This window comes from Hetaerina americana, unplaced genomic scaffold (genome assembly GCF_022747635.1).
Source record: "Hetaerina americana unplaced genomic scaffold, ioHetAmer1.1.p SCAF_11, whole genome shotgun sequence".
In the NCBI taxonomy this organism is placed as follows: Eukaryota; Metazoa; Arthropoda; class Insecta; order Odonata; family Calopterygidae; genus Hetaerina; species Hetaerina americana.
In genome coordinates, this window is record NW_027286181.1 from 7957079 (window position 1) to 7972864 (window position 15786).

At 36.9% G+C, this 15786-nt stretch overlaps 1 protein-coding gene across 1 annotated transcript; it reads left to right on the plus strand.

Moving 5' to 3' along the window:
- The first annotated feature begins 7345 nt into the window (after positions 1-7345).
- LOC139700905 (high mobility group nucleosome-binding domain-containing protein 5-like) lies at positions 7346-14505 on the plus strand. The gene is made up of 3 exons (XM_071599358.1): positions 7346-7612; positions 10775-10942; positions 13383-14505. The coding sequence occupies exons 1-3, from the start codon at positions 7598-7600 to the stop codon at positions 14091-14093; spliced, it is 894 nt and encodes a 297-aa protein (XP_071455459.1). The 5' UTR covers positions 7346-7597; the 3' UTR covers positions 14094-14505.
- Positions 14506-15786: the final 1281 nt, after the last annotated feature.

The following is a 15786-nucleotide window of genomic DNA, read 5'->3' on the forward strand; positions in this document are numbered from 1 at the left end:
CCCTCTTTTGGAGCTAAATTACTTTCTTAAAATTATGTTTAATCCATGCACTAAATTATATATTATTATTTTTGTTTTTTTTAAATTCACTTGACTTGCTTGATTCGATTGAAGTATAAAAAACAATTAATGAACTTATCTAGATGGAACAAAAAATCAAAACTTCCCCCAAAAGCCTCCATTCCGTTCACAAGTTCAACCAAACATTTTTGGGTGTGAGGAACTCGTTTGAGGCAATTAAGGTTTTCAGCGTCCATGAAATCTGAAAACCTTAATTATTAAGCCAATTTTGTTTAATAATAGAAATAATACTTTAGACGGGCGAATATAATTACACAATACACACTTTAATTTGAAAATTATGCAAAAACTAAGTGAAATAAGCATTTTGACCTCTCCTAAAATTTTGAAACTATGTATATAAACCATAATTAGTACATCAGCAGGCACAGTTTCACCATAGTGTTTGTTGAATATATCTAACCTGCCTTGGGGTGATTTGCTTTTCATAAAATAATGCATGATCAATACACAAAATTCTCCTTCATTTATTTTTTGAAAATCATTTGACTAGCTTGATTCAAATAAATCCTAAGCACAGAGCAATGCACTGATCTTACCAAAGTCTCGTGAGTATTCTCTTAAGACATTTTGCTAACTGAAAATAACTTCAAAACGCACTAGTGGTGCCATCTTTCTGACTTTGTTCGGACTGCTCAAACTAGTCTCGTAGTAGTAAACATCTTTTGAAGAGACTTTTACTTTCCTATGTCACTTTAACACTCAATTGACCTTCCAGTGGAGCTGTCAATCTGTCGAATTCTGATAGACCACAGAGAAATATAATATTTGAATTGAAAAAAAACTACACGTTCTCATCATCTTATCTCACTTTTGCCACTAAAAAATATGTTTCCAGGAACACGCACAGTAAATTATCTTTCGTGTTTTTTTGATATTTTTTATTGAAATTTATATTTTTAAAGTGGTGTTAGTTATATTTATTGCAATTTAGTCGTGGTAATGTTATATGGATAAAATTACCATGAATAATTTTAAAATTTATGAACGGGAAGCCACTAGGATTAAATAATACGTATGATTTCATCACCACACATTCCAAAGACCGTTACGGTTCTCGATAGCAAACCGGAAACTTTGCCCTCCCAGTGGTAAATAATATCTCTTACGCTTTAATGATTTCCCTGCTAGACCACATTGTGCCGTTTGTGATTTTCCCATCAAGATTCAATGATGATTATGGCGTGGATGAACTTCTTTTGCGATAATGTTCACAGTCATGGTTATTTCATCGCTAAAAGAGAAAAAGCATAAGGGGAATGGTAAAAATCTTCCTTTTCCTACCTTAAACTGAGAGTGACACAGTTTACGGTTCTATCAAACTTGGAATATGCAATATTAGTTTAAATGCCACATTATGCTATCTAAATACTTCTTTTTACCTCTAATAATGGTGAGCAAAGCCAATTTAGTGATACACCTGAGTTATGTTAAATCTTACGCATGAATTTACACTCAGTATAAAAAAACAGAGACTAAAGCCTTCCTGAATGCGTGAAAACCATGCAAATCACTAAGAAATGACGCATCGCTGAACGCAGCTGGAAGGCGAATGTGACCTACTGGAGAGAGAGAGAGGGAGGTAGGGAGAGAGTAATGCCTTTGTTGAGCCTGGGAGGTTACGCAGGAGGCGAAAGATTAGTAAGAAGATTGGGCGAGCCAAAGATAGTGATCGGTTGGAGAGAAAAAAAAGAGAGCTCTTCGTGATTACGCAACTTAAGTCTATTTTCTGCAATTAAATAAGAATGTGGAGGTGAGGAGATGGTAGCTTACTGGTTTCACTCCAATGCTGGAGAATTATTTTATGGGTACACTAATGGCTAAATTTTTTGGTAACACATATTAAGCGCAAGGAATACGGTATTAAAATGATCGCGTTATATTTTTTTATATCTTTCATTACCTAAAGTCATCAAATCTGTGGGATTGAAACTCAATATATTTAGATAGTAATTTCAGAATGGTTCTATTCATCAAATGATAATTGTGTTCTCAATTAAAACCGAAATAATAGATATATTAATATTCTAATGCTATTTAACCCACTCTTATAACTCCTATAGACTGCGGGAGATGTCGCCACAGTAACTTTTAAAGGTATTTAATCGTAAAATAAAATTAGTGAGAGAAATTAAAAATATATCCTGTCATTTTTGAAATTTTTGTAATAACGCAGTCAATATAGTAAAATAATTAAGGAAAAATAAAATATTTCACTATTTATGTGATAATCGAGAATACACGTATGCATATTGAAATACAAAAACTAAATCGTCACTAATCCAGTATCCAAATTTATTGTTTGACTTAAAACAAAAAAAAAGAAACCATATATGAATGTTATGTGTCATTAAATATACGGGATATTGATATGCCATCAAAAGTACATATTACAATCGTCAAAACCCTTAAACTGGTTCTTTACTTTCTTAGCATTTACCAATATATCACTCTAACCTCAGCCATCAACTTAATAATATGCAGCATAATCAAGCTTTTGACCCTAACCATTAAATATAAAGTTATAGTTTTAGCATGGAAAAATTGGCATGCTTGTATGTAGTAACATTTTGCTGGTAATATTGCGTTTTGCTAGCAGCCGGAGGGTTTCTATACCGTGTAAAGTCTACGAATACCATTAGCCATACAAAAGCTTTGAGATATTATGAATTACAGAAGTTTTGGCCGAACCACTTGGGCTAAGAGGAAGAGAATGCCTCTCCTACCGTAAATGTGTGAATCTATTACATCATTGGGCATGCGAAAAATTGGGTCGGGCTATTGGATAGACTATTGAGACCAGAGGGCCCTGGTGCAAATCCGTGTAACATCTCTTGAAACCCTCAGCTCCATCAAAGCTACGCTGAATTTCGACGACCACATCTTCCTGGATATCCACGGGCATTGCAAGAGCTATGCTCCACCAACCTAATGTATCCATTTAACTCAAGATAGAGCTGTACTTAGTGCGTGGCGAATGAGCTTTGCCTTCGATAATTACTTTAAAGCACCCTCCGGGAAAATTATTGTGCTTTTAATGGTTGAGACAATTTGGTAACTCTTATCAGTTCTCCTTTTGAGCAAGAGACTTGGGCTAATTCTAACTCTTGAATATGATAATATTAACATGGCATTTAATTCAATATTTTCCACGCACTAACAGAGTCGCATGCTGGCTTTCAGAATAAATATCATGCCACAAGATCAACAGAACATAACATAAGCAAATTAATTCTATTTCCTCTTCTCAGGTTTACGTATTTTACCCTCATGGTCAACGATAGGATAGATTTAAAAAAGTTTGAGTCAGGATCACTGGATCTAAAGATGCATTTTTAATTCATTACGAAGAATGCTGTCACAAGCTCGATCATGCGGATTTCGCGACAATTTCTGGGGAAAAACTGGTCACCATAATTAAGAGTCACAATCCTTGAGGACTCAACTTGCGGAAGCAATGTGTGGAAGACAAGGGCATGGGCATCTAAGTGAACGACATGGAACCAAGTGCGGACGCGATAACTGCAATGCGTCACTGTATCCTTAGGCATATGATTGCCAAGGTTACCATTTGCACAACGCACCAGCTCTCCTATCTTCGCTCAACCGCAAAGGACCGATAATTATGAGAAAATAAAATGCCAACTCTGCGAAAATAGCAAAGGCATAATGTGGCTAAGGAAGGTAAATGCTCTCCATTATACACGTGTGATGTTGTCGGATAGGTGCGATTTTGCTGGTTTTATAGGGTGCTACACACAAATATTAGCTCCATAAAATATTTTTGCAACGTTTTGCCCTTAAAAAGCTCTGGGACTACATTTCATCATGCTAATTTGTGTAGTCTTGGGCAGAGTGTCTCAGTAGAGTGAGGAAACGCTTTGAAGAAAATAAAGCTAACTCAAGTGCGGCATGAGGAAGAAAGTTAATGGAATGCTACCTTTATAAAATTCAGCTAAATTTCTGTACGGATATGAAATCTGAGGTTATTTTCATCAGTTACGTAAAAGTTTAAAATACATAGCAGGTATTCATTAACTGATAATAGGTTTATCATATCAGCTGATACTGCTGAAGTAAAAGACAAACATATTATAGCAGTCTAAACTTTGGATAAAGACGATAGAGGCAAGTTTGTTCTCTAATACTTCCCTCTTTCTGTAGAAATATTTCGTGGATTTTCAATTCTGAAAGAGCGGGTATTTTTAATTTTTCTCATTAATGTTTGACTGCAACCCAGACTGACTAAAATGGATATAATTACTAATATATTTAATGACAAAAAGGCATGACGGATAACCCAACAAAGTAAAAGCTGCCTTTCCAGATTCTCTGTTCCAGGCAAATGATGACTTTCGAATGATTACGACTGACACAGACAACTATTCATATTATTTTGTTAAACAATAAGAAAACATCACACACGACTGAGTAAAAAGTAAAGATATATTCCTTCAATTCATTTCCTGCGAAGTAAAATATATTAATACACATCATGTCAACTTCAATTGCGTTGTAGAGTTTTGCATTTATTTTTGATTTCATATATTCCTTGATTCACTTGCAAAAACGTCGGCGACCGTGCCATTATTTTTTTGTAGTATTGCGGTTAATTGTGATGGTTGACTATGGGACGAAGTTATATTGCCATTTGACTCATTGGGGTTTTGGAAGGTATAGTGTCAGCTGTTGCAGGGAGGGTATGCAGAAACTGGACGACCTTCCCTGCTATTCAAATCAAGCTAAAGACGATAGGAATCCCAATATTAACGTAAAAAACTACTTTCAGATCCAAAATCGTTACCGCCAACGGTGCACGTGCTCAAGGCCTTGAGATAAAAATGATGATTCACTCTTGGGGTACCTGCTGCAGCGTATCGTGAGCCAGCACTCAAATTGATAGATTGTTCCAACCTTCCTCAAAACTATTTCCTCGGAAAATGTTTAATAGATAGTTACACGTCGAGTAGATAAACGGAGTCATCCGACCATTTCTTGTTTGAAAATCTGTAATTACGCTAATTGGGGACACTGGCACGCTCACGAACTCTTTCAGCAATATTCACCATGGAGGATGACTTCGACAATGGACCATGCACCTTTTATTGGGAAAATTGACGAAGTTCCGCATTCGATTAGTCAGCCTACGTAATTAATACCCCTACGCCGCTTGGATTTTTTAAAACTATTGAGTAAAACGAAGCGTATTGAAAATCACCCAGAAAAAGGATCACGCTCAGCATACGACATAATGCAAGCCGCTAATAAATTTGTATGACTAAGTACATGTTAGTAAAAGGTGATACCTTTATGGTATTAGTATACATTAGTATACAAACTAGTGCCAAAGTTATCAATTATCTACGAGCATGCTCAATACCATTTGATCAATATCAGCAAGCATGCTTAAAGTTAATTAAGAATGTTGGAAGGTTATTGAAATCACAAATTCCCTGAATTAATTCGTGTTTATATTTAATTACAGAATTTTTCAGTTATTTTCATATATTTATGCAAAAATATTATAAGTATCTCAAATCAAAATCATGGAATATATACGGTTTGCCTCTGTATGCTGTGTTCTATAATTTCTCCAAATGAGAACATTAAATGTACAACTTTAACGATCGTAAGGTTTCTACCGGTGGGCACTTGAGTTATAGAATTGCACATTATGATGCGGTTTAATAAAACGGGAAACTGTTATATCTTATATGATCTTACCAGGGAAAAAAATTTCTTTCATTCCATAGTTTCTCCCAAAAAGACGTTTTCTTCGATTAACTGATCGGATCAGGGTTTTTCCTCTTAAATCAAACATTTATTGATTTGATTTAATTCATACACTTTTATCCGTGGCGGAAATAACAAATTGTATTGAATTACTCATAAAAAAGATGACATAGTCCATAAAAAATTTTTCTATACTCATTTTTAAACACTTGCATGCATATATTTTTCATCTATGTAATTTAATTTTCATGGAATAATGATCCATGTAATAATCATATCTTTAATATAAATATCTAAAGAAGAAATGTTGTTTAAAAACTAACAGAACTTAGGATGAGAAATCGCATAAAGTGTTACCAACTTCGGACGCCAGTTAGTTGGAGAGTGAAGAGAATAATACGCGCTTGAGCTTCGTTCAACGCATGTTCAACGATCACTCTGCGGGGACAAATGGAAGCTACGCAAGCTCACCTGTCGTCCTTCATGCAAGGTAACCAGAGCCATTGGATGCAAATAAAATAAGCGTACGCACAAACGCAAATAAAGTAATGGCAAGAAGACAAGTATCCACACAGAGTGGGAACATTTTGAGCAGAGGCGTTCCCAGCCTCGTGACTCAATCCAACCGGTGCCGAGAAATCGCATGACCCAGTATTTTATTTACGTCGGCGGTACTTTGCAGTGACGGCAGAGTGTTTTGGCCGTTCTGGCTCAGTTCACCCTCACCTTAAAACCGAATGACCTACACTGAGTAATTCTATTTTTTTAGCGGTGGAGGAAGTTCAGGCCGTTAATTTTTTTTAATTATATGGAAACAGTCACTGACATAATCGTGGAAAGCGAAGTAATCACAAAGTCAGAAACCCCTAGAAACAACTAATATCTCGAGTATCATGGCATTGAAATGAATCTTGAGTGAAAGAAAACTTAGCATATATCGAGAAATCAATCAGTATTATATTAAACATTAAGCCGAAACAAATATCTTTGGAAATATTTATCAAGCTAGAATATTTAAGCTGAGGAGGAAGTCTTGATCATGTGGACATTATCGATTACATTGAAACCTCTTGGAATATCCCTCTGGGTGGTAAAGGAAGAGATTTTTTACGCAATATTCCGGATAAACAAAGATTCTGCATTGAATTACCAATTCTAAGAATAAGGAAACAAACAGAGTTAATGAATGGGTAGATCGATTGTCGGAAAATTAACGTTGCCTGATGCTGAGCGGAATTAGCTGGCATCTGTGGGGGGATAAAAGCCTGAGTATGGATGAACCGGTGATATCGATGGAAAGGAAGGCAGTAGGAGGGAGAGGGGGAGGAGGGAAGGCTGTGGAGACTTCAACTATGGAATGAGCAAGTGGAGACTCCAACGCTGGAGTGGATAGCGTGTGTGCGCAGTGTGTGGAAAGCAGAAATGACTGCAGTTTCGACACCCATCTCCCTCCTCCACTCCTCCGCTCCCCACCACGACTAGATCGTTAACGAGGGAAAATCCACGGCGCGGAGAGCACCCACGCAACAATCAAAACACCCGCTCCCCACTCTGCACCACTTCCATCCCTCCGCACCCCTCTCCCCCCCTCCCGAGGCGGCCGTCCCCCATAACTGCAGTAAGAAGTGCCAAGGATTGAGAAGTGGCAAGGCAGTCACTCAGGAATAATCCACGCCACCGCGTTCACACTCTTTTATTTCTCTCGAGAGGCAGCGCGGGGGCCAAGTGTGTTCGACCCGTCCCATTCAGAGAATCCAAAGGGTGAAGACACCCAGACCAGGACATGAAGGGCTTAAAGGTAAGTTGGAAAGATTCCGTGGCATCCAAGATCGATTTGTACGCATCACTTGTTCTCGTTAGCTCAATAGTTACTGCTGTCTTTTTTACGAAAGTAAGGGCAACCATGGCGAAGCCCATTATTATGCATAGGCACATGCAATTTAAATGGACAACTTTATTTGCCTACTGATTTTCTCTATGGTGCTCAAAAAACTAGGTGCTTGATGCCAAGACAGATGATATATAGCCGAATTAAATTTGTTTTGATTAAATCCAGAGCTGGCAGTTACTAGAAAATTCTTAAGAACCGCTGCTGCCAATTTGTTGTCATTAAATTGACGTTCCAGATCACTTTCTCCCCACGTCGGTGTTAAGTTAGTAGCGCTTAAGTCAGATACTTGCTATGATTTTAGATCTAGAATCGAAAGGTAGAACTAGAAATTGCGACCAGTTGAATAGAATATACGATTATAACATTGAAAAAGAAATACAAATATCGGCAATAAATGCTACAATTCAGCAGCAGAGGACATGCAATATGATGGTGTTCAAGAAAATCCCAAATGAGATTCACTAAATGGGGGAAAAAACAATTAATTGGCAGAAACTAGTTTTCTTTAAGGGTAAAAATATTTTTCCGTTATTTGAATAAAATTTCATGCAATTCACCTTCGAATGTCTCTCCGTGCTATAGAATAAAGTCGGTCGTTTAGTGCTAAAACACTTTTGATAATTAGAGTTAACTATCATCCTAAATTTGTCCATTTCTGTTGCAGTGGAGTCATCTAATCATAGTTATTATTTGTGTCTAGTTTATTTATAAAAAATATTCATAGGTTCGAATGGTTGACATTTTTAAAATACGTGGAGCGGTAAATTTTTCGTCAAGAATTTGTCATTGGGGTAGTTCGAATATTTATCATAAGCACGATTTACAATACTAATATGCCACCGTGAATGAGGAAAATGACGGTTTAGAATCCTGAGCAACATACCTATTTTACTGAAATTTAACATAATTATTTGGTTGGAAAATAATTTACAAAAAAGGATTTTCATACTTACTTAAGTCAAATGTGAAGGAGATGGATCGTTTTGTGCTAAAGATCAGTTGTAATCATCGTCATCCAAATAATTTCCACAACGCTTGTTTGCTGTTAATTTGATAAAAAGATCATCTGTTTCTTGTAATCATGGTCAGAGGAGTCTGAAGTGTATTCTATCTAAGGTTGTCACTACTTTGGAGTGATATGATACCCACTAACCCAAATTACAGAATTTAATCCAGACATAAACAAGAATTGAAAGGAAAAATTATATCGTGGAGAGTATGCAAAATGTTATGAATTTTTAACTTTTCGCTATGTTAATAGAGATGTGAATTTTGAGATTCAATGCACGAATCGCGAAAATAAATAACGGATCCGAAAGAAGAGTAAACGTCACCAGCATTGACAATTCAAGCCTTTTTAATTTCAGTAGCAAAGTTAAGATGGGCACTAATATTTAAAAATCAGATCCTATCCAACTATTACTACACAATGGATGTAGAAATGTAGCAAAATTGCATTTAATATCTATAGGAATATAAATTAACTTAATAGTGCATGTCCTTTGGAATTTTTAGTTACTGTCTAGCATCGGAACTTACAGCGTTAATGAATATAAATCAAGAAAGATTTGAACTTTCAAGTCGTTATATTATGTTACCATTGTCTGCAAATATATTCAATTTAGTCAAAATCACCAGACAAATATTTTCAATGATACGTGGTGCGTAATATCGAGTAGTAGTTTACATATCAAGGCAATGACTCAAAGTCAGTGATTTTTTTAATACAAATTCCAAAGTTTTACAAGGCTCAATATTCACAAACCTTGAGAAGGTATTTTTTAATCCTTACTGACGTTCAACCTATAAGTGTTTGAACAACTATAAATCAGTGATTCCGTAAATGAACCTCAAATTAATGCAAATGATATGTTTTGCAGTATAATAAATACATGATGAACTAGGGCATCTACTAATCACTGGGAAAATTGAAGACCTTCCAATAAAAACGTGCCGAACTAATATAGGTTTACATGTTCATACTGAATTTAACGCTTTAAGGTCAATGATTGATCTACTGTAAAAGGGGCGATTTACATTGAATAAATTATCCTTAGTAGAAAGCCCAAAAGTAGAAGATCTATTTCTGGGTTGATTACATCATGAAATAATTTAGTTTGTTCCGCCAAGCGGGTCAGGTCATTTTAAAGAGTAGGGGAAATTAATAGTGCCCTCAATAAATTCTCGAGGCAAAAATTGTTTTTGCATGACCAACAACCAGTCTTAAATTGGCCCATGATTTGACTTGTGTGTTCTTAACACCGTATCCTTCAAATTTTTACTGATTTTTCGTGAGAGATGAAAAATTTTGGTCGTAAAAATGTACATGGCCATAATTCAATTCCTAAAGAACTCGTGGTAATAGAGGTTCGGTGCGATTAAAATATTCCTTGACTGATAAAGAAGAAACTAAAATTAGGGCACGAGTAATTAAAAATAGAAATATAATTTTCCACATTCATAAGAAAAAATTGTTGTACTATTGCATTGGATTTTATAGCAAAATTTCCTGGACGTCCGAGATTAGTTCACTTTCAAAATATTAATGGACTGAATTATAACACCCTTATTTTCTTTGAGTTTTGTTGTTAAGTTAGCAACAAAATTAAACCAAGGCCAATTTCTGTGTTATAATATACTACCCCCAATCCCAAGTTGAATTTAAAGGCACAAGCACTTACGCTTGATTCGCAAAAACCTGCAAGGTGGTTTATCCTCCTGAAAATTGAACGCTGCTGAAAATTTCTGTATACTGAAATTAATCTATAAATCAGCAAGAAATATGACTCATCAATTTATAAAGATGTTTGTTGTAAAATTATGCAAAAAACACTTAATCTCGTATGTTACATCCACAATTGGAAATGGCTACCAGCAAATATGCAATCGGCGTGCTTCAAGACTTCTGAAGATATACCTTCATGACCTCGGTCACCTGAAGGCTCTATTCCCCTCTGTCAGCGTCGTCGTGCATGACAGAAACGTAGAACATCCGCCGGAAAATCCCTCTATTATTTTTTGGCGGGAATCCCAGATGCTAATCTAGCCCTTGTTAATTTCTAATTGCAGGATTTTCTTCCTCTCCTGTTGCTGGCGGTGGCCACCAGAGCAATCCCTCTTCCTGAACCACGATCGATAGCACTGGTTAGCGCTCACTCCGTTCTCGATCATGGCACTGAGAGCGCGTCAATCGAGAAGAGGGAGGTGAGAGGGGATCTGGACACAACAGAGACGCAGGTAAATGGCGTGTGTGCCTCAGAGACATTCTTCTTTTTCAACTATCAATTGCCACGACTCGAAAAAACCGACATCAAAATTGTGACAGAAATTTCTGAAAATTCTGACCTCAGTACTTGAAAGTTTAATACTTGGAAAGACTATTTTCACAGGAACCCTTCAGGCAATTGTGCGATTAAATGGACTGAAAATATACGTCCTGGATGGTGGACCAATGTACGACAAGGAAACAACTAAGCTGCAATTTAGAAATATCAGGATCAATGAATACGGATGCAATTAGTAAAATAAATGCCATTTAACCACCTCAAACATTTTTATAAAAAATATTTTTGGTTTTCTTTTTAAAAAATTTAATCCGAAGGATGAATGTTTTCCTGTTACAAAGTGATTCGTAAACGCAAAAATCATAAAAATGACAATTAAAAACACAGGCCAGCTATCAGGAAAAAAATGAAAGAAATGAATAGATACGAACTAGCAAGAAAAATGTAAAATCCCACTTACTTCCTGAGTTGTTGTATTTCCTCTACCAAGGAATTTGACATTTGAAAGAAACCAATGGCTAGGGTTCTGAAATTATACCATGAGGGAGGAACTTGGCCGGAATTATTTCGTCAACTCGTTGCTAGTTTCCATCGTAAAAAAGGGAAAGGCAGCCATTTGTGAGGACTACAGAATGATGTCATTGATCATCTCCATAGCTAAAGTGGTGTAGGGGTTCATTAATTACATGATGCAGAAGAATGCCAATGATTTCTTGTGAGATGATCAGTTCGGGTTCAGAAAGAGTAGAGGCGCGCTTGGTGCCTAAGCAGAAATGAAATCACTAATACAGAGGAACTTGAAGTATATTCAAAATGTCCTTTTTTGTTTCGTAGATTTAGTGTAGGGGATTCATAGATTGCATCAGTAGCAGTAATGAATGTATTGTAGTAGGTAGGAATAGACTGGCGGAATAGGAACCTTAGCCCCCACCTGCATATTTCCTTGACTGCTAAGGTTTGAGTGGCGAATGGAGTCTAGTTGGACAGTTTTGAGGAGTAGAGTAACACAGAGGTGTCGACTATTTCCGGTGATATACACATACAGGTGGTGGAAATAGTTAGAGAGGCATAAAAGAGCTGGAGATGGGAATGAAAGCCGGTGGAGAATCCATATAATCAGTCACCTTCGAGAATAATTAAGCTTTGATTTGCCGGTCAGTCCAAATGGGTTCCAAGGATTGCTGATCGCATTGGAAAGACAGAGCGATAAGATCAGAGTTCATAAAATAGTGGAATTGGAGGAATTGACCTGCTTCGGAAATGTTCGTGAGCCAAATAAGCAAAGCAGATAGAAGATATATTTTTGGGAAGATTAATTGACACAGCATCAGCCCGGCATGTTTTTTAACATGTCATTCGCACCATTCTACCTTCCCCTCTAACTTGGTAAATTTTTTTGTGTTTCACTAGCCATTTTCCTTATATCCTTTTCCATATCCTTAGGATTCTGTTTTCGCCTTTTTAAGACCTTATAATGTGTAAGTATATATATGTATCTATATAATGTATGTATATATATATATACATACCGACCTTCGGGTTGATTACTGTGTTTATGGTATATATATATATATATATATATAGACCGTATCTACATATATATATATATGTATGTATGTATATATATATATACATACATATATATATATATACATATATATATATATATATATATATATATATATATATATATATATACCATAAACACAGTAATCAACCCGAAGGTCGGTTTAGTGGGTGATGGTAGAGTTCACCCAGTACTAAGCCTTATACGGCGTGTGAAAATTCACACATTCACGAAAATTCACACACAGGGTAGGGGGGCCAGTTCCTTTCCCTGTGCCGGTTATGGTTTCCCAGGAAGATCTGGTACCCGAAAAATCACATAGCTTGGGTGGAGCTGTAGGTTCCCAGAGTGCCTTGCACGGGAATCGAACCCGGAACCCTCTGGTCAGCAGTCCAACGCTCTACCCACTGGACCACCGCGACCCGCATATATATATCTTTATATATATATGAGTGATATATGAGTGTGTGTATGTGTGTGCACGCGCGTGTGTGCGTGTGTGTGTTTGTGTGTGTGCGTGTATATATATATATATATATATATATATATATATATATATATATATATATATATATATATATATATATATATATATATGCATTTTTTTAAGATACGGAGATTTTCCGGGCACCAAAACTTCATGGGGGACCATAGGCGATACAGGGTCTGGCTCTCCTACCCAGATGTATGAATTTCACAAACCGTTGGCTTAATATTGGTTGAACTCTACCATCACCTAAAAAATCGGCCTTCTTGCTAGTAACTGTTACTATGATATACCCATATGTATATTTGTTATAAAGACACGATGTTTTCCTGCCCGCAGACGGAACTGGTCGTGGAAGAAGCGAGCGAAGGGGAGGAGCCGGTTGAGAGCGAAATCACCACCCTCAAGAAGATTGAGGAAGAGGAAGCGACGGAGACGGAGGGTGTATCTACAACGGAGGTGGCCGAGGAGGAAGCGATGGATCACGACGAGAAGGAGGACGTGAAGGAGGAGGAAGGGGCGCAGGAAGAGATAAAGGAGGAAGTCAAGGAGGAGGAAGAAGAGGAAGCCAAGGTGGAGGAAGAAGAGGAAGCCAAGGTGGAGGAAGAAGAGGAAGCCAAGGTGGAGGAAGGGGCGAATGAGGAGGAAGGAGAGACAGCGGTGGAGGTTGAGACCGAGAAGCCGGAGGAGGGTGCGGAGGAAAAGGAAGGGGAGGCGGAGGGCAAGATCGGAGGGGGGATACCAGTGGAAGAGGAGGTGAATCATGAGAATGGGGAGGGCATACCGGCAGGCGGGATGGATGAGGTGGGAAGGCCCTTGGGACCCGAGGAAGGACCATTCTTTCAATACGGACACCACCCCGTGGAAGGACCTTTCCCCTGGCCCTGGGAACCTCTACCTCTGGACCACCACCCCGCTGCGGGCATCCCGGACCACGAGGTGCATCCGGTGGGCAACGAACTGTTGTCTCCGAGGAAAGTAGTCGTGCCCATCTACTTTATCAGGGTCGATCCTCGGTATCTGCATGGGTCGCCGTACCAAGGACTGTGAAAGTCCAAATTGCTCCCTCGTTATTTGATCGAGTGTCCTTTAATGCCGAAAGTGGACATGATGAACATACAGAAGAATGACCACAGGAGGTTATATTTCAAAGAGAGTCACAAGCATCTCCGATAAAGTCATCCAGAAATATATGTCCAAAAAATCATTGAGTGGTCAGGGATAATTTACCTGCCAATATGAAAGTGCCTTCGTTTGAATTCGGAGGTAAATATTTTTGTATAGTAGTTGCAGGTAAAAAAAAATGGCAACAGAAAAAAATGTTGGAAGACGAGTAACAAGAGATATTATTTACACTTTTGATGTGAGCATAATTTTGTAAATATATTTGGAAATGATGAAGGCAATGAATTTCTTGATAAAGGAAATGTTTTGGTTAATAAATACTTATCTTGAAAATAAATGTCGAATTATTTTAACTTATACAATTTAGTTATATTACTATCACAGCGAATTTTAGATTTTGGGTGCATAGGAAGAGGAAATTGAAATTCATCCGTAAATATCAAGAGGCGCTAATTTTCTTCAATTTGAATTTCTCTGATCGGAAACTTTTGTCCTTTTCAATTCAGGTCAGTGATATAAGACCGATGATTAACCATATGACGTAACGATCAAATTGGCATAACATCATGCAAATAAAAATAAATTGAAATTGTTTACAAATTATTCAGATTTTATGAACAAAATGTATCAAAATTTAAACTGTAAGAAATATTAAGCATTCAATAAAATTTTATTCGAATGGTTTTGTATATAAATGACATAGAATTATATGATTTGTTAAGAGACAGGTTTCAAAGGTCACTAAAAACGAAATTACATCAACACAGACTTTAAAAATACGTTAGTAAAGAAGAGGCACAATTATTATTGTTTTTGTCTAAATTCGTGCTAACAATTCTTCCCTTCATAATTCATTAAAAAATATAACATGTTGAAATACCTTCCTGGTTACTAAGAAATTTCATGCTTCGACAAACTCACGATATCTCGTACATCCACTTCCCGTGCCTTCCTGAAATTCTTCTGGTAGATTTTGGTCTTCACCGATACATTCTAGAGCTCCTTTCTATGATTTCTTATTCCCTGGTTACTTTTATGTCTTATTCCATATTCCAATCTAGTCTTTTAGTCTCAGAATCCAGTCTTAATCTTCTTATTAAAAAAAATGCCCATCTGTTAGCAAGACTTAGGTAATGAACCTTCATTAATTTGTTTAACAGAATTGGTCGATAATTTTCTCGTTTTTTTTAAATATAGGAGCACTTAATATCCGCACTCGTCTCACCAAGTTACGGAAAATTACACGTATTGGCCGTCTATTAGTAGAGTACGAATTGAGAAAAGCATAAGACAGGAGGTTAATGAGTTAGTGTGCTACACAACCAAAGACCCTTAAATGCCTCATAGTTTCTACTTCCATTTATTTCGTTCGATTTACCCATTTTTTCTTCCGCATTCCTCGCTTGCTTAATATGTTTACGCAACTCCATTCTATCACACGAATCCTCAATATTCCATAGATTGTTTTATTTTCCGTCCGTTTTACTTTTTAATCTTTCGTCAAACCCAAATCTCAAAAGCATTCAGCCTACGCTTATCCTATTGTCGCAATGACTTAATTTTCCCACGCTCTATATGCATGGACGTTTTCACTAATCAATTCTTTATATTCTTACTT

Excerpts from the sequence above, each read along its gene's own strand:
- LOC139700905 (XM_071599358.1), top strand. Across the intron at positions 10,943-13,382 it reads TGGACACAACAGAGACGCAG|ACGGAACTGGTCGTGGAAGA; the intron begins GTAAATGGCGTG and ends TCCTGCCCGCAG.